Source organism: Telopea speciosissima, chromosome 7, assembly GCF_018873765.1.
Source record: "Telopea speciosissima isolate NSW1024214 ecotype Mountain lineage chromosome 7, Tspe_v1, whole genome shotgun sequence".
Taxonomy (NCBI): domain Eukaryota; kingdom Viridiplantae; phylum Streptophyta; class Magnoliopsida; order Proteales; family Proteaceae; genus Telopea; species Telopea speciosissima.
In genome coordinates, this window is record NC_057922.1 from 15,016,047 (window position 1) to 15,043,455 (window position 27,409).

At 38.0% G+C, this 27,409-nt stretch overlaps 4 protein-coding genes across 6 annotated transcripts in view; all 4 read left to right on the forward strand.

The window, feature by feature from the left end:
- The window catches only part of LOC122667962 (uncharacterized protein At4g26485-like), an 18,784-nt gene extending 9,093 nt beyond the window's left edge, over positions 1-9,691 (forward strand). Inside the window, exons 2-4 of the mRNA XM_043864466.1 lie at positions 7,686-8,209; positions 8,972-9,170; positions 9,422-9,691. Coding sequence (XP_043720401.1) covers positions 7,699-8,209; positions 8,972-9,170; positions 9,422-9,686 — 975 coding nt within the window. The 5' untranslated portion in view covers positions 7,686-7,698 and the 3' untranslated portion in view covers positions 9,687-9,691. The remainder of the gene's footprint in view (positions 1-7,685; positions 8,210-8,971; positions 9,171-9,421) is intronic.
- Positions 9,692-12,762: 3,071 nt separating this feature from the next.
- LOC122667961 (uncharacterized protein At4g26485-like) overlaps positions 12,763-27,409 on the forward strand; it is a 28,450-nt gene continuing 13,803 nt past the window's right edge. The window contains exons 1-3 of one of the 3 annotated variants that reach the window (XM_043864463.1): positions 12,763-12,801; positions 15,800-15,804; positions 17,355-17,364. The gene's annotated coding sequence lies outside the window, so the exon portion shown is untranslated. Of the gene's footprint in view, positions 12,802-12,981; positions 13,040-15,799; positions 15,805-17,354; positions 17,365-24,654; positions 24,665-25,441; positions 25,530-25,662; positions 25,670-27,409 lie in introns of those variants that run through there. The other 2 variants (XM_043864461.1, XM_043864462.1) reach the window with 2 other exon arrangements.
- On the forward strand, positions 12,768-15,195 carry LOC122667960 (uncharacterized protein At4g26485-like). The gene is made up of 3 exons (XM_043864458.1): positions 12,768-13,388; positions 14,432-14,630; positions 14,875-15,195. Exons 1-3 carry the CDS (start codon positions 12,824-12,826, stop codon positions 15,137-15,139), a joined length of 1,029 nt encoding a protein of 342 aa, XP_043720393.1. The 5' UTR covers positions 12,768-12,823; the 3' UTR covers positions 15,140-15,195.
- Positions 19,494-22,041, forward strand: LOC122668272 (protein FAR1-RELATED SEQUENCE 5-like). Its single transcript, XM_043864857.1, has 3 exons — positions 19,494-21,707; positions 21,791-21,853; positions 21,940-22,041. Exons 1-3 carry the CDS (start codon positions 19,494-19,496, stop codon positions 22,039-22,041), a joined length of 2,379 nt encoding a protein of 792 aa, XP_043720792.1.

The window sequence follows — 27,409 nt, forward strand, 5'->3', positions numbered from 1 at the left end:
TGACTCCTGTCCAATCGTATCGGGAGCAAAACGATAGAAAAAATACGGATGGAGTCCTGTTAGCGGGGCTGGACGATCCAGCTCCTGCTAGGGGTGTAAATGAATAGCCAAAATCCGTTTCCGTATCCATGTCCATGTCCGTATCCTTTTAGCACTATTCAAATCCGTCTGAAAGCTAAACGAATGCGGATACGGATAGACTATAGCTATTCGAAAAGCTATATTTACATGTAAACGGATAAAATATCCGATCCGTATTCGTGTTTGTATCCGTTTAGCACTATTTGAATCCATCCGATAGCTAATCGAATGCGGATGCAGATATAACACTATCCGAGTCGAATCCGATCTATTTACAGCCCTAGCCACGGCTGGACATGATCCGAAAGATCCTTTTCAGATCAACGGCGGCTAGGGATACCAACATGGATAGGCCAATGTCGATGAGCCAGCCCATGATCTTAAAAGCTTGATCTGAATTCTCAACTCTCAAGCGGTCTAAACGTGAATTACCAAAAGGGTAACCCATCAAAAATAAAAAGGCTCTTGTCCTGCAGTGGCGGGAGCTGGAGCGACCTGGGACCCACCTGTGAAATGACCATCCCATCCCCTGTTTTTTGGTGGTTTCCATGGACTAGACGCTCCAGCTCCCGCCACTGTAGGACAGGAGCCAAATCCCATCAAAAGTGAGTGGGAATAAAATGTACGAAGATAAAAAAGGTAACAAAAAGAAAAGAAATATCTTTTTTCTCTCTTTCTCACGTGTTGTGTCCATAGTACTATATCTCGCGATATATCGGTATCTCGGGCCTACCGAGATATCCGAAATATTCAAAATTTGGCGAAATTTCGTCGAAATATTATATTTTTTCTGTAATATTTTGGGATTCCATCTCGGTGGGTATTTGGCCATATCTAGGCCTGATACTTCATGAGCACCCTTATTTAAGCTACATAAACACATTTAAACCTTCATATTGCAAAAAAAATGAACTCAATGTAGTGTTTTGGGTTTGCACCCTTGATTGACTGTATGCGGTCAGACCCTGTTGTATAAAATAGTTAAATACATATTCTTTAAGTACTAAAAGATATAATAAAAAATTTAAACAAAGTAATGAAACAAAAATAAAGTCAAATGTAACCTTTAGTTTAAACTTTAAAGTTTAAACTCATAAAGTCATAAGTGTTTAAATATATCGAAATATACTGAAATATACCGAGATATACTGAGATTTTCTCGAAATTTGAACTTTTTTTATTTCGAAAGCCCATCTCGTCTCGATAGTATCGAAATTATAAAAATTTACCAAAATTTCGATGATATTTCATGAAATTTTGTACCATGGTTGTGTCCCGCCGGTGAATCGATGGTGAATCTCACATATCGCGTGGTTCTACTACTACTTCTAATTTTTCTGTAAATAATGAAAGTTCACGAGAAATAATAATAGGAGAATCAGACATCCTACTTTTTCATTAAATTCCAGCGTTTCTATATCCTGTACAAAAACCAATATTCTCCGTTTCTGGATTTCTTCTCTACCTCTCCTCCACTTACAGAGAGATAGAGAGAGGGAGAAAAAAAAATAGAGAAGTGAGCGTTAGAGTCCTAGTCCTACCTTTCCACCATCTCTCCCCCTTTTTTCATGGGTGTGGGAAAGAAAAAAACTGTTGACCCAGACTAGTATATCACTAGGAGCAGATGCGTCCCAATAAACTATTGGGTGGTTTGATTCCAATTCCTATCTGTTTGGATCGGTTCCATTTTCAATTTTGGTCCTAAATTGACACCCCTACATTCACGTGCACTATGTATCGATGATCTGTGTAACTTCTCCATAACCCATCTAATTATCTTTACTCACACCTCCTATACGCTAAGTATTGTACATATATTCCACCATAACAAGGTAATTACACAACTTTCCTCACAGCTCCTATACATACACTAAGTAGTGTAACTTTGTATTCCAAATAGGGATATAAATGGATAATCAAAAATCTAAATTCTATCGGCATCCGCATTCATATCCATCTAGGGATATTCGTATTCGTTTAGAGATACCCAGAAAAAAATCCTAATATTTTGATAAAAATCCGTTCAAAAAAAAATTAAATACTTATTAATAAAAAATTAAGTAAATAACGATCTTGACGATTTTTGAAGATTCAATAGGTTCTAGAATATAAGAAAAAAAGATTCATGATCTAAGAGATCTGGATTGAGAGTGAATTGTATCTGGGGGAGACAAGTCCGAATTACATAAGACAGAGATATAAATAGATGATCAAAAGTACAAATTCAACCCGCATTCAAATCCGATTAAAAGTATCCACATTCGTCCAGAAAATATATGAATACAATCACATCCGATTCCTATCCAATTTGGATTCCTTTTGTACGGTTTGTGGAGTACGAGAATGATTCTCATAGATAACCTGATTTGATCTGATCTCCAAAAAGGAAGTTGGTGGTGTTGGTAATAACGCTGATTCTTCCGGGAAGAGTAGTGTGATTGTGATGGAAGAAAAAGAAAATGACACATCGCCATCATCTATTTTGACCAAATTGACGCTCTAAAATATGACGCGGTTTTACTTTGGGAGAAAACCTCATTTATTGTTTCCTACCAAGACACGTATCACAGGAATCATTATCATCTATGGTTCCTTGATCGGTGCGGTTCTCTAGTGTCTCTCATAAGAGGGAATTGGGATCCACCCGGGGCACTTGATCGAACACTCTACCCAGGTGGGGTCCACCATCTTCTTGTGAGAGTCACTAGGGAGAGGCACTAGGAAACCACAGCGATCAGAAAATCGTATACGATAAAAATTCTACATCACATCGACTACACGCTTCACATAGACAAGGAAGGAGCAGCTCAACTTACCAACAAAAAAGGAAGGAGCAGCTCAAGAGATGAGATTTTATCTTTCAAGGGCTCAGGGAGCTCCAAAATATTATGTTCGGAAGACATATCATTTGACATGATTAAATTATAAAACATCATTTTTTTTGGGGAGGGAAATTATAGAACATCATTTAGTTGCGTGGTTCCCTTGTATGCATTTTTATTGGCCCTGCACTGGTGCAAAACCATGCGATCAAATAATGATCTATTGCCCTATTTTATAATATTAAAATATCATTATTAGTTTACAAGATATTATACACAATTAAACAACAAGAAATCAAATACTTATAAAAAAAAAAATTTGTATTCATGACATAGCATGATTATATCACTAATTCCAACTCATTTCCCATTTTGTTGTTAAAGATCACTTTACTTTCAATCCAAAAATCCGGTGGATTCGGGTCTTAATCCCTACGTTCATCAGTTGTAACTTCTCTTGCATTCCTAGAGATGCAAACCTTGTTGTGCATTCTCTAGCTCGAAAGGTCCTGTCTGTGGCAAGATAGACTTTTTGGCCTATTTCCTGTCCCTGGCTTCTTGACCTTTGTAATCAAGATGTTGGGCGTTTTTCTTGCCCCCTTATGCAATAAGATTTCACTTTACCAAAAATAAAAATAAAAAATCCGGTGGGTTTGAAAAGTAAAATAAATAGCACATCTAAAAAACATATCCCTAATAAATGGGAAAATGCTCTCTAGACCTAAGGCATGCACCGTGCCTCCTCACATTTATTATAATATTAATTATTTTGAAGAAAGAGACAATGATTATAAAAAACAATGCGAGAGAGTGTAGTTTATTGTGCTTGCTCAGGGGACCTTCTCTTCAATAAAATATAGTAAGAAATTTAAGTTGTTTATACAATCATGTTGAATAATGAATGCAAAAGTTTTTTTTTTTTTTTTTTGGTTTGAAAATTTTCGCTTTATTTCCCTTGAATTTCCATTGAATCCAAAATACCAAATGGATCGAGCCAAAAGTGGATGGATTTTTACGAAATCAATTCTAGCACACAGAGATTGTGTTTATAGTAATTAAAATAAAAAAATAAGTGTGAATACGTAAATATTTTTAAAAAAATTTAACATACAAGACAATAGTACGATGTGCATTTAATACATGTTTATACGGGGCCATGAATTCCACCAATCCTGATCTGGATTAGACTAGATTAATCAATCTTTACAGATTTTCTAAACTATTGGGTTCGACTTGAAAACAACCAATCCTACATCGGATGTGAATAGTCCAATGTAAAAGTTTGTAGGAACTTAGACACCCTATCTTTAATGGCTAGCCTTTAAAGATGAATGCTACCCAAATCCCAACATGAGATCCATCGTTTTACATTGAGATGAGTTGATCTAGCCATTCTGATTCATGTATGTATGGGTGGGTTTTTGTGTGTTTCCATGCCTTCATTTTTGTATTTATATATAATCTTTGACCTATATATATGACATGAGTCAATCAATCAACTAAACAGAAAGCTCCATTTTGTTCACAATGTTATACCTAAATATAATCATCCAATGGAGTCATGCCACATCGATGAGATGTTGCGGCCCAAGATTCGATGGACCACTTCCATGGTCCGAACCAAAGAAGGATAGATCAAATGTGGCCTCGAGCGCCAAGTAGATGCAAAGCAAACCTTCTTTATGTCCTTCGAATCCTATATGGAAATTACTAAAATAGAAGCAGAAAAAGAGGAAAGAGGGGATAACGCCCCAAAAGAGATTCTTTTAGAAATATTCTCACAAAAAATAGAAACTGTCATATTGGGATTCTCTCAAGGACTGCCTGGTTCATCACTAATACTATATATACACAGGTATAATCTCTTACAAAGACATCTTCACTATTCTCAATTATGGTCAGACTTAGGCATCGGAGAGTCTCCCGTCGATGAAAATCGGCCCTCTGGTGTCCATCTTGTTCTTTTGTGCAAGTCTGAGCCCAGGGGGATTCTTATTAGAGATTTCTCAACGCAACACACAAATACCACCATGATGCACGGTGGCAACAATGATAGAGGACCAAGATCTTTTATTCACTAGCTAGTAATAAAAAGTCTCTCTATCAGGATAACTGACTAAAACATAGAAGAAAAAAAAAGATTCTACCTAAGGAGGTTTATAGAGCAGTGACAAAAGAGAAGAGAAACAAAGCATTCCCAAATTGAAACTAAATCAAATGAATCTATTTGAGATTATTACTTTAAAACTAATCTAAAATAAATCTTTAATAAAATATTTTTAACTGACTTGTAAAGAATCTTGGGTTGGAAACTAAAGAAAGATTTTATACTATTACCTAGTTTTCTTCTAATCCTATGTCCAAAAAAAATTGTTTAAGATAAAATAGTATACAACATAATCAATATTCTTTCCTCTTAGGAAGGAAATCGTTGTTTATTATTATTATTATTTTAGATTTTGTCACATACTACATTATTTCTACAGTGGGAGGGAGTAAAAAAAAAATCCTTATCACCACGTGGATATGAATGTTTGATAACGACTTGCTTTGTTTTGTAGTAAAATTGAATCACCAAATGAGATTATAAGAATGTATTCGTTTGGATGTACTATTATCAATGCATAGAATGAAACTATACTAACTTACCTGGCTTGGTTTTACTTTACACCCCCCCCCCCCCCCCCACCCCCCCCCAAAAAAAAAAAACTTTCCTGGCTCGGTCTTTTTTGCTACACAACAACAGTAGATGTGGGTTGAATCATGCCAAACGGTCACTAGTTTTCTTAAGGTTGTAGATGTCCCTATTAGTACAATTTGGATTCCTTACAAATCAAACTCCAAGATGAAACAACCCCTACTTGCGGCTATACCAGTTGTGCTGCATTCACTAATTGGACCACTTAGGGAGAGAGTCTAGAGAGAGAAAGTGACGTGATAAACTTTCTTTTGTATTTCCTTAGTGTTTTTCTTTTTGAGAGAGGGTTCCCCATGCTGTCAGTGCGAGGAAGAATCCACACAGCATATGAATGAGTGTCATGAAAAATGTATCATCCATATGAAATCCATACTTTTCAAAGTAAGTGAAAAAATAATAATAATAAAAAATTCATAGTGGTGTTGTGTGGGGGGGGGGGGTTGGGGGGGGGGGGGGGGGGGGGGGGGGGGGGGGGGGGGGGGGGGGGGGGGGGGGTTGGGGGGGGGGGGGTGTGGTTGTGGGGTGTGTGGTGTTGGTTGGGGTATTGGTGGTGGTGGGGGGTGGGGGGGGGGTGTGGTGTGGGGTGGTTGGGGGGGGGGGGGGGGGGGGGGGGGGGGGGGGGGGGGGGGGTGGGTGGTGGTGTCCCCATCATTTTTTTTTTTTTTTTTTTTTTTAACCTTTCATTTTATTCTTGTCCTGTTCTTGTTGTAGATGTGAGTAATAAAAGTCCCCACCCCCCTCAAAATAAATATTTCTGATTCAATTAAAAGGAATCCAATACTTTGGATTCATACATCCAGATTAATCTGATTAATGATGAAGTGATCGTTAGTCCATTTACAATCTTAGCTTAAGAACCAACACAATTGTACCACCCAAAAAAAAATTAACACAAAGGGTAGAGTAGTGGGGGAGGGATGAAAAGGTATTATTTGCTAGATTTCTCTATTTGCAGAAGTTGTTTGGGCTATTAATCCTCAAAAAGTGTCCATATCATACCTATTAATTAAGAGAAAATCTTGTGGTAACCAAGTTTTTGGTTACAAGAAGATTGTATTCATACTTTATTTTCTTTTGTAGAGGTTTTAGCTTACAGGAAGAATCGCTTATTTGCATGTTCTGTGGAGATCATGTTTGGTAATCAATTCCCCTCCCCCGCATTGGGTCGGTATTGATCGAGACCGATCCAGTGAAGCGATCAACTAGAACGATCCAAGGCTAAAAAGATAATAAAACCTAGTTTTATTAAAAAGCAGGGGCATGGAGATAGATCCCAATCCAAGTACCTTGATTACAAACCATGGTGAAGAATGGAGATCAAAGAGCTCAAGAAGTATTGAAAACGCAGTGAAGATTAGGCGTTTACAATTGGCACGCAACACAAGAGAGGTGTGAATTGAAAATTCAAGCAAAGATTTTTTTTTTTTTGGGGTGAAATTAAAGCAAAGATTATTAGTTACAAATTTGATTGCAATATGAAAACTAATGCAAGTTTGATCACATACTCTGTTATGTGCAATAGTCCCACATCGGTCCCATAAGGGATTGGATGTGGGCATATATGATATTGGGTTTTCTCTCCTTGTAGACCGGTTTATGAGGGTGAGTTCTTCCAATCATAACATTGGTGCTGCGTTTTCATTGATGCACCGCGAAAGTTTTGCGGTTGGCTACTGGTACCTACGAGGGCAACCTAGAGGGGTGCTAGAGTGCGAACCGCTAGGAAAGGATTACCTGCCAAGCTCACGGCTGGAGGAAACGGGAGAGTGAGTGAGGGAAACAGGGAAGAGAGAACGTCAGTCGGAATGCTGGGAATCCTCGCACAATAAATGGTATGGGAACGGATGTTGTAAAGAACTGAAGGCCAATTATATGCTTAAAAACAGAATCTTCAGTAGAATCATCCCACAAGAAATTACTGAGTTCTTAAAAGGGCTGTGGAGATCATAAACGGCTTTTCATCTCTCTTTCTCTCCTTTGATTTTGAAGTTGAGGGGACTGGCAAAATTTTGTTCTTCAGTCTTGATGTTGAATGGGAAACAGGTCACCTATATATATTTAAGGTCTTTTCCAACCGGGAAAAGCATTTTATTTGAAATGGGTCAGGTCTTATCCAACCTGGTAAGAATTTTATTTGGAAGAAAAGAGAGAGTGAAGACAAGTGATGAAGAGAATGGCTACCACACACTTGTTGACTGCGAAGAGGTGAAGCTAATTCATCCTACCTCCGGTTATGGAAACACCAGAGTTTCAGAAGAAGAAGATGTAGCTGAACCATTTCCTCCTGCCTCTACTGACCCAGAGAACAGGGTTTCATCATCAGAGGATGAAAGGGTAACCATCTTTGTTGACAATGGTGTTGAGGCTGTAGAAAAGATTAATCCTATCCTTCAAGTCTCTACTGGCGATGAGATCACAGTCTCTAATGATGATTTAGGAGCCAAGGAATTGACAAGAAGAGTCTTGCAAGGAGAGAAAAGGATAAAGCACTACTCCAGTTCTCACAAGATATTACTGGTTGGGGAGGGAGATTTCTCTTTCTCTGCTTGTTTGGCCAAGGTTTTCGGTTCTGCCGACAACATGGTTGCCACGTCTCTCGATTCAAAAAGTATGTCTTTAAATTGGAGTAAGATTATAAGTATTCAGATCGTCTACGGCGCCCTGCCCTGAGCGGCACACAAACACGGCGCCCTGCAATGACCACCTTACCCCCGCTTGGGTAAGGTGCTTGGGCAGGGGCAAGGTGGTCATTGGAGGGCAACCTGAATGTGCGCCGCTCAGGCCGCTCTGCTCGTGGCACCGTAGAAGATCAGGGTCCAGATTATAATCAATAGTTAATTTTGTTTGTTTTGACCCATCTTTGTTTCTTTGTCCTCTTTCTCTATTGTGACCAAGTGATCACGGGTTCGAGTATGGAAACAACCTCTTTGAAAACAGGGGTAATGCGTGCATTATGACACTCCCTAGCTCCTTAGGCTGTATAGCATAAAACCCACTTGACTTTTTTTTGTTTTGTTTTTTGGTTGCCAATGTCATGAGGTTGAGTAACTATGAAATTTCCATCCTCCTATTTTCATATCAGCATTAGAAATATAATATAATCCATCGGAACATAGAATATCTATCCTTCCATGTAAAACTCTGACTAGAAAACTATAGAAGTTGAAGCTCAACCAAAAGTTTAATTGGAAATAGAAGGATTAAATCTTTATCTTTCCTTGGGTTGTGTTAGCACAATCTGATTCTGTTCCAAGTAGCTAGACTACTTTATGAATTAATTTTCTTGTTGGGTCTTACTAGTACGGTTACCAGAGAAGCCCTCAAAATGGTAATATCTATAATACAACATTAATTGGGGTTTATATTTCAGGTTTCTTAAAGAAAAACTACAGCAATTCCATGTCTAACATCAAAGATTTGAAGAGTAGAGGATGTATAGTTCTTCATGGAGTAGATGCAACAACAATGTCAGTCCATGAGTTCCTTGAGGGCATAAAATTTGATAGAATTGTTTTCAACTTCCCCTATGCTGGTTGGTTCAAGGAAAAATCGCCGGAGAACCAAATCAGGTATATGTTTTGTTTAGCACCAATAACTCATTGTGATTTAACTTAATCCCCACCTTTTGAGAGTGAGGTAAAGACATGAAATGGATAGGATAACCATTCTGATCAAAAGTTGCTTAATAGATTGATTTGCTATTGAGGCCTGATGAGTTAGATGTATAAATGTACTTGGTATACTCTTTTACATAATTTTTGAATATGATTGTAACTAATTCTATTTAACTCTTTCTTTTCTTTTTTTTTGTCATATGCAGTCTACACCAAAAGCTTGTTAGGTTGTTCTTCAAGAATGCCAAGAAGATGCTTTTGGAAGATGGAGAAATCCATATTTCCCACAAATCAAACAGGTTCCATTGTGAATGGAATATTGTATCTCTGGCCTCACTTAATGGCCTCAATTTTATAAAATCAGTGGAGTTTAATTTGAATGATTATCCAGGTTACAATACCAAATATGGATTTGGAGGAGATGATAACTTTGATTGCAATCCCAGTGAGACTTACATGTTCAGAATGTAATAGATACCAATTTTTGATGAAGCAATTATCAAATTATCATGAATGGGTTCAATAGTGTGCATTTCTTGGGTTTTCAAAGAAGACAAACATAGTTTCAGAGTTTATGAGTAGAAGGCCAGGCAACATAAGTTTTATTGAAAATTATGTATGTTTCTTGATACTCACCCAATAAAAGATATATTTTTCTTCATATTAATGAATACCAGATCCTTACCAAAATAAAAATAAAAATAATAATAATAATATCAGATCTTGTAGGTGCTCCCTAAACATATATTCCATGAGTTTGTGCAGATCTTGATCTTTGTATCTTAATTAAGGCTGAAAGAAGTTTCATTTACATCATTATCTATGTCTGCAATGAATATAGAGGATAATCAATTTGAACAACTAACGGAGTGGGTTTACTTATTAATCATTTCGGAAAGTACAGGAGGTACGTGTAAATATCCAAAACGCAAGGGTGGATCAGTAATTAAGTCTTACCTCAGATGAGGTACACATACATTACCCAAAAAAAAGGGAGAAAGAACACTACCTGGTCAGATGTGGCACGCAGCTCTTGTCCCTAGACTCAGGGCCATGCGAAATGACCATTGCATCTCCATGGAAAGGTGGAAATCCCTAAGGGTGTAGTGGTCATTTGCCACCACCCTATGTCTAGGCCCAAGAGCCACACACAGTACGCGATTAGGTAGAACACTAACCGATTGCATGGTTAGCATGGTTTCTGCGCCTAGACACAATCCAATGCATTTGTGCGTAAAAAGACAGTTCAGTCCGAGGTGGTGCGCAAGGCATAATGATCACGCCCAGACACAAAAAGTGCCTAGGTGCCTGGATATCTCCTACCCCCTTGTAAAGGCGGTAATTTCTAAGAGCCCAAACGCTTTTTGTGAACCACCGGATGGATCAGGATCGTCTCCAAGGAGGCATGCGCCCAGGGTGTTTCCATGGGACATCTAGTGGCTGAGCTGTGCCGCACACATCCCGGTGCACATCTAGGGATATGTGCATCACAGCTCAACAGCTAGCAGCATTCTGGGCATGCTGGGCTCCCTGGAGACGAGCTAAATTCCCATCAGAAATAGCATTCTTTTCTCTTTTTTTCTTTATGTCCAGATGTGCAGTTAGGCACAAAATTGTGGTTCGCAAAATTACGGACCTTGAGGCAATGGTAAGTCATGTTCCATTGCGACTCATTACTTGTGGGTTTGAGTTGGGAAACAGCCTCCATGTGAAATAAGGGTAAGTTTACGTATATTATGATTATTCCCAGATCCTACAGTGACGAATGTGAGAAATTTTTCCCATGATTTTAATCAAACAAAACATGTATGATGAGATCTTAAGCCAAGTGGCAAATTCTACTCCTGGTTTATTGGGCTTGCCGACTTAACAGTATATGGAGAGACAGGTAGCTGACAACCCAATACGAACTCGTCACACGGAATCCTGGGAATCCCCGCACAATAAAGGGTTTGAGAACGGATGATTGGGCTATTGTAAAGGAACTGATGGCCAATCATATGATTCAAAATAGAATATTGTGTAGAACCCCACAAGAAATTACCCAAGACCAACCCCGAGTCAACAAACTTCCCAGAAATGTAGAACAGAGCATAGAGCGTCGATGATGTATTTCATTTGATTTGAAGTTGAAGCATTTCTTACCGGGCAAAAAAAAGTTGAAAGCCTTCAAGGAACTGTTGCAAAATCCTTTTCTTCAATCCTAAAGTTGAATGGGTGGAATTTAGGAATGTAAATGGATCGGAATAATTCCTATCCAAATTTTAATCCGTTTATCAAATGACATATCCGATCCGATATTTGATCGAATTTTAAAAACTAATATTATATTGAATTCGATAGTTTATTGAATATCCGGATAATTATCCGATCTAGTAAATTATCTGATTAGTTAGAATCCGATAGAATGAGAAAGAAGAGGAAAGTTAGAATGACGATTTCGTAAAAGGTTATTGATTCATGGTTAGGGTTTGAATTAGGACTTATGATTAGTATTATTACCAAAATATATATCCTTATAAAAGTGTTTATAATAAAGATTATATAATAATATATTATAAAAATAGTGAACTTATTGTATTTTCCTACAGGATAGTAAATTAACTGAATATTATCCGGTCTGAAATGGAAAATATCCAATTGTGAATCCGACTGTCTTTTGGAAAGATTTGGATATTTTTCAGAAACCAAAATTCCCAAAAACCCATAAATTGAAATGGATACTGTTCGATTTTCCATTTACATCCCTAGATGGAATCATACACAGCTTTTCATCCCTCTCTCTTTCCTTTTATTTAAAGTTGAAAGGAGGACGGAGGAACAGGAAAATTATCCTCTCAGGTTCTCTGCCTGGTATAGTTCCATAGTGTCTCTAATAAAAACAGGGTGGATCCCACCCGGGCAGTGTGGTCGGACAAGGACCTTTATCCCCTGAGGTTCGTTGACTGGTACGGTTGTGCAGTTCTTCTCATAGGGGGCCTAAAATGACTATTCCACCCCCTGATCGAACACACTGCCCGGGTGGGGTCTACCCCCCTTTATTAGAGGCACTAGGGAATCGTACCTGGTAGGGGGAACCGCAGATGATAAAAATTCGTCGAAAAAGGGGTAAATCATCATTTCCAACTCCCATGAGAGGAACTGAACGAACTATATTGTGCAGGAAAAGTCAGAGGATAAAGATATACGGGCTTATCCTCTGCTCTTCTCGGAAAATTATTCCCCCCAGTACAATCATGTACACATGGGCGGTGCTACACCGCACGATGCGCACAGCACCTAAAGGTCCGCTCTTCTCTCTCCAATAATGTACTTTTGTTTCCTAGGATGTTAAGCGAAGAACTGATGGTACAAATTACCCCCAAAAAATAAGCAAAAAAGAACTCATAGTACATAAAAGCTACCACCACCAACTCCCTTATCTTTCTCGTACATTTAATGTGGAAGAATCTCTCTCTCTCTCTCTCTCTCGCCAAATGAACTTCTTTTCCTTCGGTGTAAAGCAAAGAACTGAAAGTAGATAAAGTGTTACCTCACTCCCTCTCAGTGTTTGCAGTGCTGAGAGATCAGAGAAGAGGAAAAACCTGTGAAGCATCTTCTTACTTGAAATGGGTCAGGTAATATCCAACCTAATAAGAATTTTATTGAGAAGAAAAGGGAAAGTAGAGACAACTGATGAAGAGAATGGATACCAAGCACTTGCTGACTGCGAAGAGGTGAAGCTAATCCATCCTTCCTCCTCCGATTATGGAAGTACCAGAGTTTCAGAAGAAGATGAAAGAGCAGTAGTTATTGTTATAAGTGATTCTAATGTCAGAGAAGAAGTAGACCCATCTCCTCCTCCTCCTCCTGCCTCTTGTTACCAAAAGACCAGGGTTTCATCAGACGATGGAAGGGTAACCATCATTGTTGACAATGGTGCTGAGGCCGTAAAAAAGATTAAACCTATCCTTCATCTCTCTACTGCCGATCAGATCAGAGTTCCAAAAGATGGTTTAGGAGCGAAGAAAACCAAAAGAAAAGTCTTGCAAAAAGAAGAAAAAAGGATAAAGCACTACTACAGTTCTCACAAGATGCTTCTGGTTGGGGAGGGAGATTTCTCTTTCTCTGCTTGCTTGGCCAAGGTTTTTGATTCTGCTGCTAACATGGTTGCCACTTCTCTCAATTCAGAAGGTAATAAGTTTTAAATTCGAGTAAAAAGATATAATCAATAGTTAATCCCTTTTGGTTTTTGTTTTGTTGAGGTTTGGAAGAACCCATCTATCTTTGTTTCTTTGTCCTGTTTCTGTAGAAATTTGTGAACCAAATTTGTCTTTCTTAGTCAATCGCCTTACAATCTGCAGCATACAGCAAAACCCAATTTACTCTTAGAGTTTCTTGAGTTTTTAGTCCTTTTTCAGTGTATGTTTATGCAACCTGTAAATAGATAGATAGTTTTGTGTCTATTTTAGCCAATTTTGTTTTTATTTTAGTTTAAATAGAACAAATTAAACCCACTTTTACTCTTAGTTTCTTGATTAGTATAAACAGCAAACCTAATTAGTTGTTTAGTCCTTTTACAATCCATGTTTATGCAACCAGTAAGCTTCCATTTTGCATTTTTATCATAATATCACCTGCTGAGATTTGGGGCTTTTGTTTTTTTGGATTCGATCTGACCTAATTAAGTTTAAAGAGGGCATTGCTATGACTCCCTATACTCACCCTATATTTACTCAATGTCCATTACCCTGAACTTTTTTTATTTTTTTTTATTCTCCGCTAAAAGTTAAGTTCTCCTCTCCTTCTCCCTTTGTATTTTAAAATTCCTAAATTACCCCTCTATCCAAATAAATTCATCTCTCCTAACTGGCTTGCCCCATCATCCCTGTCCAGTTATGTTAAGTAATTGATTGATACGCCAAAAGCTCCAGAGTTGATAGAACGCATTAAATTAAGCTCTTTAACCTATTTCATAGTAGGCTGATCCAATCTAGCACCCATACACTAGATCAGGGTTCATTAGTCACATAACAAGTTAGTCATCCCTCCTCAACCCTATCTCTGCATCTCAAGCCTCACTCCCTCTCCTTCCATAGCCCCCTCCAGCCGCTCATCCCCATTTCTTATGAATTCGTTTTCTTGTTGGGTCTCACATCGGCTTACAAGACATGGCCTCTGAATGGTATGTGGTGTTTATAATGCAACACTTGGGGGGGGGGTGTTTTGTATTTCAGATTTCTTAAAGAAAAACTACGGCAATGCCATGTCCAACATCGATGATTTGAAGAGTAAAGGATGTATGGTTCTTCATGGAGTGGACGCAACAAAAATGTCAGGCCATCAGTTCCTGAAAGGTATGAGATTTGATCGGATTGTCTTCAACTTCCCCCATGCGGGTTTCTCTAATAAAGAGTCACGGGAGGTCCAGATCAGGTAAATGTTTGTTTTCAACTAAATCATATATATATATTTTTAAGGGCTCATGTTCTCTGTGCCGGGGGCGCAGGCTGTGCCCAAACACATGGGGGTGGGCGCAATGACCACCTTGCCCCCTTGAGTGGCAGGCTCATGTGTCTGGGTGCAGCCTGCACTGCGGCACAGAGAACATGAACCCTTTTTTTAAATATGATTAGTAACTAATCCTATTAAAATTTTTTTTTCTTAATTACATATGCAGTCGACACCAAAAGCTGATCACCTTATTCTTCAAGAATGCCAAGAAAATGCTTTTGGAAGATGGAGAAATACACATCTCGCACAAATCAGTTGGGTTCCATCTTAAATGGGATATAGAATCTCTGGCCTCAGATGGTGGCCTCAATTTTATAAAAGCAGTGAGATTTAAATTGAATCAATATCCGGGTTACAATACTAAATATGGATTTGGGGGAGATGGGAACTTTGATTGCAATCCTAGCAAGACTTACATGTTTGGATTGTGATAAAGACCAATTGATGATAGAAGCATACTCATTAGCTTTTTCATGAAATGGGTTTAGCAATGTTGTGCATTTAGGGGATTTTCAATGTAGACCAAAATATGTTTCAGAATTTATATATGAATATAAGTGTAAGAGTGTTATTCAACATTTCTGATATATGTTTCTTGATTTTAATGAGTCACCAATTCTTATAGGTCCTCATTAAATTTCTAGTCCGTCTTAATGGATTCATATCTTTCTATTTTTTGATTATTCTAATTTTTTAATTTTTTAATTTTTACTTTTGAAGTATATCAAAGCATGATTATAATAAAACTTGGTACATAATTAAAAGAATCCCCACTTGAAGGGGGCTAAAAACTCTTGGCCAATGAAATTTAAGTTAAATACGTGGTTTACCACATCGGGGGGAGTTTTCAGAGTCAAGGAATGAATCAAGATGAGTTCTATGCCTCCAAGGGTGATACTTTTTTCTTAATAATAAGATAAATCCTGAAAATAAAGAATTCATGTTTCTAGAAAAACTCAAAATTCGAGGGTGAAAAGATTCAGTTCGACATTCAAAGCATACACTTCGACATGGAAAACGTATTAAAGGAATGAAATTTGAATGTCGTTTTGTTTGCCAACTGAGCTGGCTCCTCATCTATTGAAACTAAGTAAATTAGTCCATCAAACCAACTGTCGTTTAGTTTTAAACGTTAATACTCATCCAACCATTTTTTTAAGATCAAATTGCCTAAGTTTAAAGTTTCAAAATGAAAATACCCTTTAGGGGTAAATACTGCATACAAATCATGCCTTTTTTTTTTGGTTCCCCACCCCATTTCTACTCTTTTCCTCACCCCATTCAATCCCCTATACCCCCACCCCGAATCGGTATCCTCTGCTGTCCACTGTTCGGACAGCAGAGTGCTATCTCCTCACATGGACGCAAAATGATGATTTAACCACCCTGGCCAAACACAATCCGAGGGGTGGTTAAATCATCATTTCACGCCCATATGAGAGGACAAGATAAAAATTCTCCCCACCCCACCTCTATTAATTTACTTCACCACCCCCATCACTCCCTTGTACCGCTCCCATCTCCCACCTCTAAACAAAGGAGAATGAAATCTGATACTTTCATCGGGTCAAATGCCGTAGAATCGAAAAGCCCCCTTTTCTTAATTCATGGTGTCATGTTGAGATCTATTTTCATTTTTTTTTCCTTTCCAGCGTTTTCTCTGTTTCTCTGACTCCAACATTACATCCTTTAAGCTAGTGCTTTCAAGCATTGTTCTTCATTATATGCAAGCATTTGATTAGAAACTTTTTAGACCAGATAAATTTATTTTGGGTTGCATGATAATGACTGTGTTTAACTGAGGTAGCTTTGAGTACCAGCTATTTCTGATCCCGAAAATCTGGTTATTACTCATGCGAGCATGTTTCAAATGCTGTAATTGAAGATCCTTGCTGTTGGTAATGATAGATTGCAAGCCACTAATTCAGATTACTTGATCTCAAGATGATTTTTATTGAACCAAAAAAACAAAAGAAATTTGCATTAACGGTCCTTCGGATGGTGACCACAACCCTATCCACATATCACAAGACCTCAGTCTTCAAAATTAAGTCCCTTTTGTTTCTGCTTTAGCTCAACGTGGCCATTTTATGTAAGGAGAAGGCAGCGATTGGGGTTTTTATTTGGGATTCTCAAGGCCTAGTAGCAGCGGCGAGTAGCAAAGAGAGAGAGAGAGAGAGAGCTTACCTGAAGAGTAGTAGCGGCGAGTAGCAGATGCAACGATCAGAGATGAGGGTGGGGGTCGAGCAGAGAGCAACGGTGAGGAGGTTTGGTGAGAGATTTGGGAAATAGGGTAACTTTACTTTTAGGGTAGTTTGGTCTTTTTCATTTTTAATATATTAAAATATAGAAGGTATTTTAGTAACTTTACTGTTTTTTGTTAGTTAAATAACGGTGTCATAGATGAGGGGGTGTGTTTGAAAGGTTTTAAAGATGAGGGGTTGTACATGAAAACAGGCCGTAGTTGAGGAGTGTCCCTATATTTTCTCCAAAAAGAAAAGGACGTATCCAGTACACAAGGTTCCGGCCATTCCGGGGGATGTGGCAAAATTCATTCTTCAATATTGAAGTTGAGGATTTTTTATCCTCTCAATTACACTGCCCGTACTTGACGTCAAGTACATCTAATAGAGGGAGGTGGACCCCATCTCAGGTCAACCTCCCTCTATTAGATGTATTTGACGTTAAGTACGAGCAGTGTAATTGAGAGGATAAAAATTCGTTGAGGGGAATCACATCAATCTCACTCTCTCCACAAATTTACTTTTTTTTCTACGATGTTAAGCAAAGAACTGAGAGGACTAAAAGCTACCTCCACCACCCCCACCCCCACCCGGATTCTTATCACCTCCAGTTTCCATCCCCCAGTTTTTTCCCCAGTTTCAGTCTCAAAAGATGACACGTGTCATATAAAAATCCAACCGTCCATTTTGAATTTTGGAAGTTAACCTTGGTTAACCCTAACCAAGGTCAAACCGAGAATGAGATTATGATGTTTCCCGCCCTTGTTTCGCAAAACTCATCCTCTGCCACTGATACCTCTCACGAATATTCACGGTGACCAGCGTCGGCGATAAAGAAGACAGGTTCTGTTCTCACGGCGTCGGCGTCGACGACGCCAACTGTTAGGGTTATCTTCTCCCTACCGCTCTCACAGACCATGCGATGGTGAGAGAAGGGACTCCCTGTTCTACCCAAAAAATAAAAGTGTTTCCCGCCTCTGTCTCGGGTTACTTGTGATCCCCTCTCACGAATCTCCACGGTGATCGGCGTCGGGAGATGAAGGAGATAGGGTATTCACGGCGACGATCGCAAAGGAGGCTATTTCTACCCACTCCTACTCTGTGAGACCTGCGACGGTGAAATCAAAGATACCCACAGAACGACGACAACAAATGAAGTGAAGAGAGACTTCTGATGCCTCTTTCACATCTCTGTAATTCTGTTCTAATCGATTGGGAAAGGAAACACTGTCGTGGCCCTGTTCTAACGGTTTTCTCCAATAGCTGAGGTTCATTTTGTTTTTCTTCCATCATCGATTGCTTCTGTTCATTAAAAATACCATCTCCTCTGGGCCTGTAGAAAAAAGTGGTTGAGTTTTTCTTGTAGAGCATGTGGGTTTTACATCTCATTGTTTGATAAGGTATCATTTTCTTCAACCAAACATCTTCAACTTTTCTCTTTTGCTATTACTATTACACAAACCGAATTTTGGGAGAAACCCAAATACGTGTCTTGAATAATGTTGTTAATTTTTTCAATCAACTTGACCCTACAGGAGAAGAAACCCTGCCACTAGTTGTGTTGGTGTTGGTGTTGGGGTCAGAAATTATGATTTGATATAATTCCACAGGGTAAACCTAAGATTCCTGAAGGCTAGTGAATGTTACCATGTAACAGCACATGGATGAGTCCATGTGAAAAGAGATCAAGCTCTCAACACACATGCCACTCTTGAAATTTAAGTCTTCATTAACCTTGATCATGGATGTTAGAAGGCCGTATTTTCCCAACTTTGGTTTGGTACATATTGTTATTAGTGAAGTTTGATCTCAGACCTTAACCCAAGATAGACTTTGGTTTGGTACATATTGTTATTGTTATAGTTCCCAATAGAACTATAATCTGTAAGCAATTTTGTTATTATGCTTTGTCCCTTCATTTTATGAGCTTTATTGGAACAAATTCAGGGGTTTTCAGTTTGAGATTTTACTTATACTATTGGCCAAATGTGATGAGTACATTTTTACTGCAATGAGAACAAATTCATGGGCTTTCTTCTTCTTAGTGTTTTTCTTTTGAGTTTCTTTTCACTTTCTTTCTTTTTTCTTCTTGTATAAGCCTTTTCTGTTCTCTAACTAAAGCAAAAAACTTTAAACCAGAAGTAATAAAGCATCAAGCTCTAATTTAAGGAATTATGAGTAGTGTAACTTAATTGGAGAGTTTGGAAAGTGATAATGATTTTATATCCTCTCAGTTCACAGGACTGGAGCAATATTTATTATGTTCATATCACAGTGATTCATTATTAACCTGAAATTGGACCAGCCATCTTCCTACCTATCTATTTTTCATGTATTTTGAATTAGGACAGATATTTGCATGTGTTTATAGATCAAAATCATGCAGAAATATATTGAAGTTCATTAACCACTGTATTTTTTTTTTATCTGCTTCAAAGTTGTTAGTTATTTAATGTATGTTTTTTTGTCTTTAGTTGTATAGTTGTTCAATAATACTTTAGTTTTGACTTTATTGTTGGGCCAAATATTGTTTAGGTGGGCTATGGATATTCCAATAGATACATCGGATAACGACATAGGTCTAGATGATGAGAATAAGCCTAAGATTGGTATGCAGTTTAATTCTGAGAATGAGGCATTTGAATTCTATAATAGTTATGGAGGAGTATTGGGTTTTAGTGTCAGGAGAGAGTATGCAAATAGGAGCAAAAAAGATAGGTCAATCATTACTTCAAGGAGATTTGTATGTAATAAACAAGGGAATCGGAAAGTAGACAATCGTGCTCATGTAAGAATAAATATTCTTCGAGCTGAAACAAGGTCCGATTGTCCTGCTCGTATGGGAATAAAGATGTTGGAAAATGGGAAGTATCAATGCCATGATCTCATTGAAAATCATAATCATGAGCTTCATATATCATCTACTACTCACATGATGCGGTCACAACGGAAAGTTTCAGACATACATGCCATTGAAATTGACTTGGGAGATGATTCTGGAATCAAAACTAAGGCTATGTTTGAGTACATGAGTAAACAGGCAGGTGGTAGACAGAACCTTGGTTATATACCAGTGGATCATTACAATTATCTCCGAAGTAAACGTCAGCGTGACCTACGTCCTGGTGAAGCAGGGAGTTTGTTCCAGTACTTTGAAAAACAAAGCAGTCTGAACCCCTCTTTTACCTACAGGCTACAGTTGGATATAGATGAGAAGATAACAAATATTTTTTGGGCTGATGTGAGAATGCTAATAGATTATGCACTTTTTGGTGATGTTATGACTTTTGATACAACATTTTGTACAAACAAGGAGCATAGGCCTTTTGGTATGTTTTCTGGATTTAACCATCATAGAGGAGTTGTTATATTTGGGGCAGCCCTTTTATATGATGAGACGGCTGAATCCTTTAAATGGTTGTTTGATGCTTTCTTGAAAAGTCATGGGCAAAAGCATCCGGGAACATTATTTACAGACCAAGATGCTGCCATGGCAAAGGCAATTTTGGAGGTTTTTCCTGGAACATGGCATGGTTTGTGTACTTGGCATTTAATGCAAAATGGGATTAAGCATCTAGGTCACTTAATGAAGGACGGATCAAGCTTTCTATCAGATCTTAAGAGATGTATATATCATTATGATGAGGAAGTACAATTTGAGACTGCATGGGAACAATTGAGGAGTCAGTATCAGGTTGAAAATGGATCATGGTTAGATCGTATTTATGTACTTAAACACAAGTGGGCCAAATGCTATATGAAGAATACATTTACAGGAGGTATGCGGAGTACTCAGCTAAGTGAAAGTGTAAATGCTGGCTTGAAGGATTATACAAAGTCTACTTTAGACATTATACAGTTTTTTAAGCATTTTGAAAGAGTAGTCAATGATAAGCGTGCTAATGAATTGAAGGTTGAATTTGATGCAAGAAATAAGCTCCCAAGGAACTCTTTTCCCCAAACACCCATTATGATACATGCATCAGAAGTCTACACTCCGTTAATCTTTGGATTATTTCATAATGAGAATGTACGGGTTGGTTCTTGCTACATAATACAGAAGGATGAAAGTAATAGCTTGCATAAATATGCTATTGGTATTCTTGATTCAGATATGACATTTAAGGTTGAGTGTGATCCATCCAAGTCCATTATTGAATGTAGCTGTAAGAAATTTGAGACATTTGGCATCCTATGTTGTCATGCTTTGAAGATAATGGATAGGTTGGATATGAAGTCTATTCCTGAAGCATATATTTTGAGTAGATGGACACGTGCAGCAAGAAGCATTGTAGTGGAAGATAGCAAGGGAACACAAGTTGAAGAAGATGTAAATTTGAACTCTGCACAAAGATATAGAATTCTTTGTCATAAACTGGTAAAGATTGCATCACAAGCATCCAATTCAAAAGAGGGATTTGCATTGGTGAACAATGTTGCTAGTGATTTGTGTAAACAATTACACAGCCTTGAAAATCATGACACAAGGGCACATCAAGATGAGTCAACTGAAGAGCCTAATCTGAACATTGCAAAAGGGCTTAAAAAGAAAGAGAAGAAGAAGGGTTGTGGATCAAGTAAACGAAAAAAATCATGTTTGGAAACAAAAGGCAATAAGAATAAGAAAAAGAAAAATGAGCCAAACACAACTAGTACCTCTCTACCAGCCCTTACACCATGCAATGTAGTACATTTGAATCAATTGGATGGAACTCGAGAAAGTGAAATCAACCACAGTTACATGGATCCCATTATGGTAATTTCAACTCATGTTGGTTCTTGTATTTTTTGCATCTCTGAATCATTTTTAAGATTAATCTCTTGTCTGCTATGTTACAGTCACAGGGGTCACTTGAGCAGTCTATGCATACTATATGTTCTTCCCAGACCTCCACAGCTCAGGTATTGCTTTATTAGTTTAATGATGTGCTGAGATAGGGTATTAATTTTGAGACATTCTTATCTGTGTTTAATTGCTTCATGAGCAGGCTCATGAACAAAACAGTCATCAAGGAGAAACACTCAGTACCCATCATGGGAAATCAACGGCCTTGTTGAGGTCCCAGTTCATTTTGGGAGGAGGGGTTTAGGTCCCAGGTTTCCTTTTTGGTAAAAGGTTTTTTTTTTATCTGTTTACTGTACATAATTTCTACCACATTAAAAGTGGGTACATTCCAAATTCACTTTGGGGGGAGGGGTTTAGGTCCCAAGTTTCCTTTTTGGTAAAAAGGTTTTTTGATCTGTTTAGACAATATAATTATACTTGAATTTTACACCTAGTTGTGCCCCCATTGAAGGATGATGTGGTAATTCAGATGTATGAATATATTTGAAATGACCTAGATTAATCATGTGTCAAATTTATTATAATATCTCTCTCATGTGTTCCATGAATTTTTAAAATGTTTTTTTATCTCATTGGGCAAATTCCATTATGTGCCAGCCAACAGATTTTTGTTTGTAGGGGGGGGGGGGGGGGGTTGCCTTTATTGGGGTATAAAGTATATAAACTCTAAAGATGAAGAGGCATCAAAGGGTTTAATGATTTTCGTTTTAAGTATCAAGCTCAAGGTTTCATGGATCATTTTTTCCAATAAGAAAAGTACACATATATGTCATTTGCTCTGGATAAACAGTAGACACTATGAAAAGCAAATGAAAAAATAAGATTAAAAAGGGGGATTAAATTGGGTGAGGTATTAGCAAAGCTTCACTTTCAACAATTTCCTGGTCATAAAAAATGGTATTTTGCATGTGAAGAGAAACTTCTAAATCGTTCCAAAAAAGTTGATAATCATATTTATTATGGACTCTAAGAAGTAAACATCTTGAATGCACTCTGTTTAGAGTGAGAAAGTGAGAAACTGTTACATGTCATGGAACAAGATTGGGTACTCCTTAGATTTTCATGACTCAGCTGGGTATGATCTAGAATTTGATTTATAATAACCTTAAACATATCTGCTCAAATTTGGAGCTCCTAACATTCAATGTATTTTGGCAACTTGCAGGTTCATCTCCTATTTGATGCTTTTGATTTCTATCCAAAAGACAAAGATTTCACTACCCAAAAAAATCAATTAAAAAATAACAACTGTATCATTCAAAGTTCCTTTCGTAGCCTTACTGTAATGTAAAAAAACAGTTGCATCATACAATGGCTAAATTGGAAGAGGCATTCTAAGCCTCCCAAATATAAAACAGTAAGTCCTCGGGGCCCTTGCAACACTAAAAATGACCGCCACCCCCTCTCCCCCATTTGGCTCTCGGCCATTCTAAGCCTTTCAAATAGAAAACAGTAAGTCCTCATTGCCAAGCCTTACTGCATGAACACCATATTTGGCTTTGGCCCATCTTCAAAGTTACATTTTTGAAGAAATCCTGTGAAAGAAGAATCAAGAGGATTCAGCATTGAGAAGCAAGAAAAACAAACAAAAAAATTAAAGGATTTTAATTACTTTCAAAAGATCAGAACCTTTAATGAACTCAAAGATTAATAGAGAAACTGAAAAAGGGGGTGATGATAACTGAGCACTGAGAAAAGAAAGGTTGTGGGGAAGACTAAAGTGAAGACTGAAGAGTTGGGAAGAAATTAAAAGCAATGGACAGATGGATGGAGTCTTGAAGTGGGTTATCTTTAATTCAAAAGATGCATCACTACTGAAGCAATCAAGTAGTTTGTTGTAAGAGTTGAGGGACTTAGAGTTGAAAAAACCATCCACTCCTCCCCCTTTAGCCTTTGCTATTTGCTACAGAGAATTCATTCACAGAGCAAATTATAAAGCAATTGAGACATAGTACTCAATCTTAAGCAATGGATGATGAGAGCTGGATTGCTGATCCTAAGGAGGAATGACATTGTAGGACAGTAAATTAAAAACCTTTAAACAAAGGCAAGGACAGACACCCATCTATGAGAGGCCATGACCCATTAAAATTGCAGTGGCAATTAGCAAGAATCCCGCTATGATGATTGAAAATTTGAGATAGACCATAAACAATAAACCCATCTGACTTTTTTTGTATACTTTGGGGGTAGGTTGAGGAGAAAGAGGTGTTGATTCTTGAAATGTGCTGTGGGGTCTCTCTGCATTTGATGATCAGATCAGTTGATGAGTTAAGTTGGTTTTAATTTTTTTTTATTTTTTTTTCATCTGATGCTCATTAATCTGTAGTTAAGGTATATTAGATCTAGCCAGATTCGGTCACAAGGACACAAATGGATAACCAAAACTACTCAGTACTGCCCATGCTCACTATTAATGGATGATGATATTATGTACATGGGACTATTTTGGAGAAGCTATAGCCATTAGCTTAGCCCAAATACATCTCAAACTCAAAATATGGAGAAGATGATTGAAGATGACAATGGTGGTGGTGAAAGTGGGAACCATGGAACGTGGTGGTGGAACCGTGGGAAGACCATTAAAGGTCATTGGGTTGGGGATCGAGGACTACTACTCTATATGAATTATGTAGTTTGGAACTTTTGTTTGGATTCATTCAACCAGAACTTTATACGAACAGATGGTGTCAAAAGTTTAATACTTCCGCACAAAGAATCTTTTGCAGTTTTTGATCAAAGGACCAAGGACTACCACTATCCTTCAATATTAGGCATAGTTCAAACACAATATACAGATGGAGTACCTTCAAGGGAGTCATTTCCTGTGGTTTCTCCTTTGTCGCCGTCGCCTAAGGATGCAGAGCATGAACCGACAGTATTTCCTTCCGCCGTCGGCTGGAACAGAGACACAGATGTGCAAGGGGATCTCAGAGGAGGAGTCTGTCTTCCTTTGTCGCCTAAGGATTCAGAGCAGGGGAAGCAAGAAGATTTTTATCCCCAGTCCCTTCTCTCACCATCGCATGGTCTGTGAGAGCGGTAGGGAGAAGATAACCCTAACAGTTGCCGTCGCCGACGCCGTGAGAACAGAACCTGTTTTCTTTATCACCGACGCTGGTCACCGTGAATATTCATGAGAGGTATCAGTGGCAGAGGATGAGTTTTGCGAAACAAGGGCGGGAAACATCATAATCTCATTTTCGGTTTGACCTTGGTTAGGGTTAACCAAGGTTAACTTCCAAAATTCAAAATGGACGGTTGGATTTTTATATGACACGTGTCAACTTTTGAGACTGAAACTGGGGGATGGAAACTGGGGGATGGAAACTGGAGGTGATAAGAATCCACCCCCACCCATTATCTTCTGGTACATTTAAAGTGGAAGAGAATCTCTCTCTCTCTCTCTCTCCCGCCAAATGAACTTTTTTTTGTTGTTGGTGTTAAGCAAAGAACGGAAAGTAGATAAAGTCTTAACCCACCCCCAACCCCACCACCACAACATTATTATGTCGTACATTTATATAAAACACACTTGATTTAACCAACCCAATGTACCTCCCTTTCCCACTAATTGTTTGCAAAAATGACCTCAAATTTTTGGTGTACATATTTTAGTAATCTGTCAAATCATCACATGATGGTGTATTTCACATTTTCTCCCTCTCTCCCTCTCTCCCTGTGTGTGTGTTGCAGTGCTGAGAGATCAGAGGAGAGTTAAAAAGGATACATATTGGTTCATCTCCTTTCCAACCTCTGAAGCATATATCTTATTTGAAATGGATCAGCCCATATCCAACCTGTTAAGAAGAATTTTATTGAGAAGAGTAGAGGAAGTAGAGACAACTGATGAAGAGAATGAAATGGATCAGGTCCCATCCAACCAGTTAAGAAGAATTTTGTTGAGAAGAAAAGAGGAAGTAGAGACAACTGATGAAGAGAATGGATACCAAGCACTTGCTGACTGCGAAGAGGTGAAGAAAACCAACAGAAGAGTCTTGCAAACAGAAGAAAAAAGGATAAAGCACTACCACAGTTCTCACAAGATACTGCTGGTTGGGGAGGGAGATTTCTCTTTCTCTGCTAGCTTGGCCAAGGTTTTTGATTCTGCTGCTAACATGGTTGCCACTTCTCTCAATTCAGAAGGTAATAAGTTTTAAATTCGAGTAAAAAGATATAATCAATTGTTAATCCCTTTTGGTTATTGTTTTGTTGAGATTTGGAAATCCGTCTCTCTGTTTCTTTGTTCTGTTTCTGTAGAAATTTGTGAACCAAATTTGTCTTTCGTAGCCAATCGCTTTACAATCTGAATACAACAAAACCCAATTTATTCTTAATAGTTTCTTGAGTTTTTAGTCCTTTTTCAGTGTAAGTTTATGCAACCTGTAAATAGATAGATAATTTTGTGTTTATCCTAGCCAATTTTTTTTATTATTTTTTTTTAGTTTAAATAGAACAAATTAAACCCACTTTTACTCTTCTAGTTCCTTGATTAGTATAAACAGCAAACCTAATTGGATTGTTTAGCCCTTTTACAATCCATGTTTATGCAACCATTAAACTTCCATTTTGCATTTTCATCATAATATCACCTGCCGAGATTTGGGGCTTTTTTTTTTTTTTAATTCGATCTGACCTAATTAAGTTTAAAGAGGCAATTACTGACTCCCTATACTCACCCTATATTTACTCAATGTCCACTAGCCTGAACTTTTTTTTTAATTTTTTTGATTCTCCGCTAAAAGTAAAGTTCTCCTCTCCTTCTCCCTTTGTATTTTAAAATTCCTAAATTACTCCTCCGGCCAAGTAAACTCATCTCTCCTAATCGGCTTGCTCCATCACCCTTGTCCAGTTATGTTAGGTACTTGACCGATACGTCAAAAGCTTCAGAGCTGATAGAATCCATTAAATTAAGTTCTTTAACCTATCCCATAGTAGACTGATCCAATCTAGCCCCCATACACTAGATCAAGCTCCATTAGATCGCACATACCAAGTTAGTCATCCCTCCTCGACCTTATCTCTGCATCTCAAGCCTCACTCCCTCTCCTTCCATAGCCCCCTCCAGCAGCTCATCCCCATTTCTTATGAATTCATTTTCTTGTTGGGTCTCACAACTGCTTACAAGACATGTCTTCTGAATGGTACATGGTGTTTATAATACAACACTTGGGGGGCTGGGGTTTGTATTTCAGATTTCTTAAAGAAAAACTACAGCAATGCCATGTCCAACATCAATGATTTGAAGAGTAAAGGGTGTATGGTTCTTCATGGAGTGGACGCAACAACAATGTCAGGCCATCAGTTCCTGAAAAGTATGAGATTTGATCGGATTGTCTTCAACTTCCCCCATGCTGGTTTCTCTAATAAAGAGTCACGGGAGGTCCAGATGAGGTAAATGTTTGTTTTCAACCAAATCATATATATATTTTTCTTAATATGATTAGTAATTAATCCTATTAAAATTAATTTTTTCTTAATTACATATGCAGTCGACACCAAAAGCTGATCACCTTATTCTTCAAGAATGCCAAGAAAATGCTTTTGGAAGAAGGAGAAATACACATCTCCCACAAATCAGTAGGGTTCCATCTGAAATGGGATATAGAATCTCT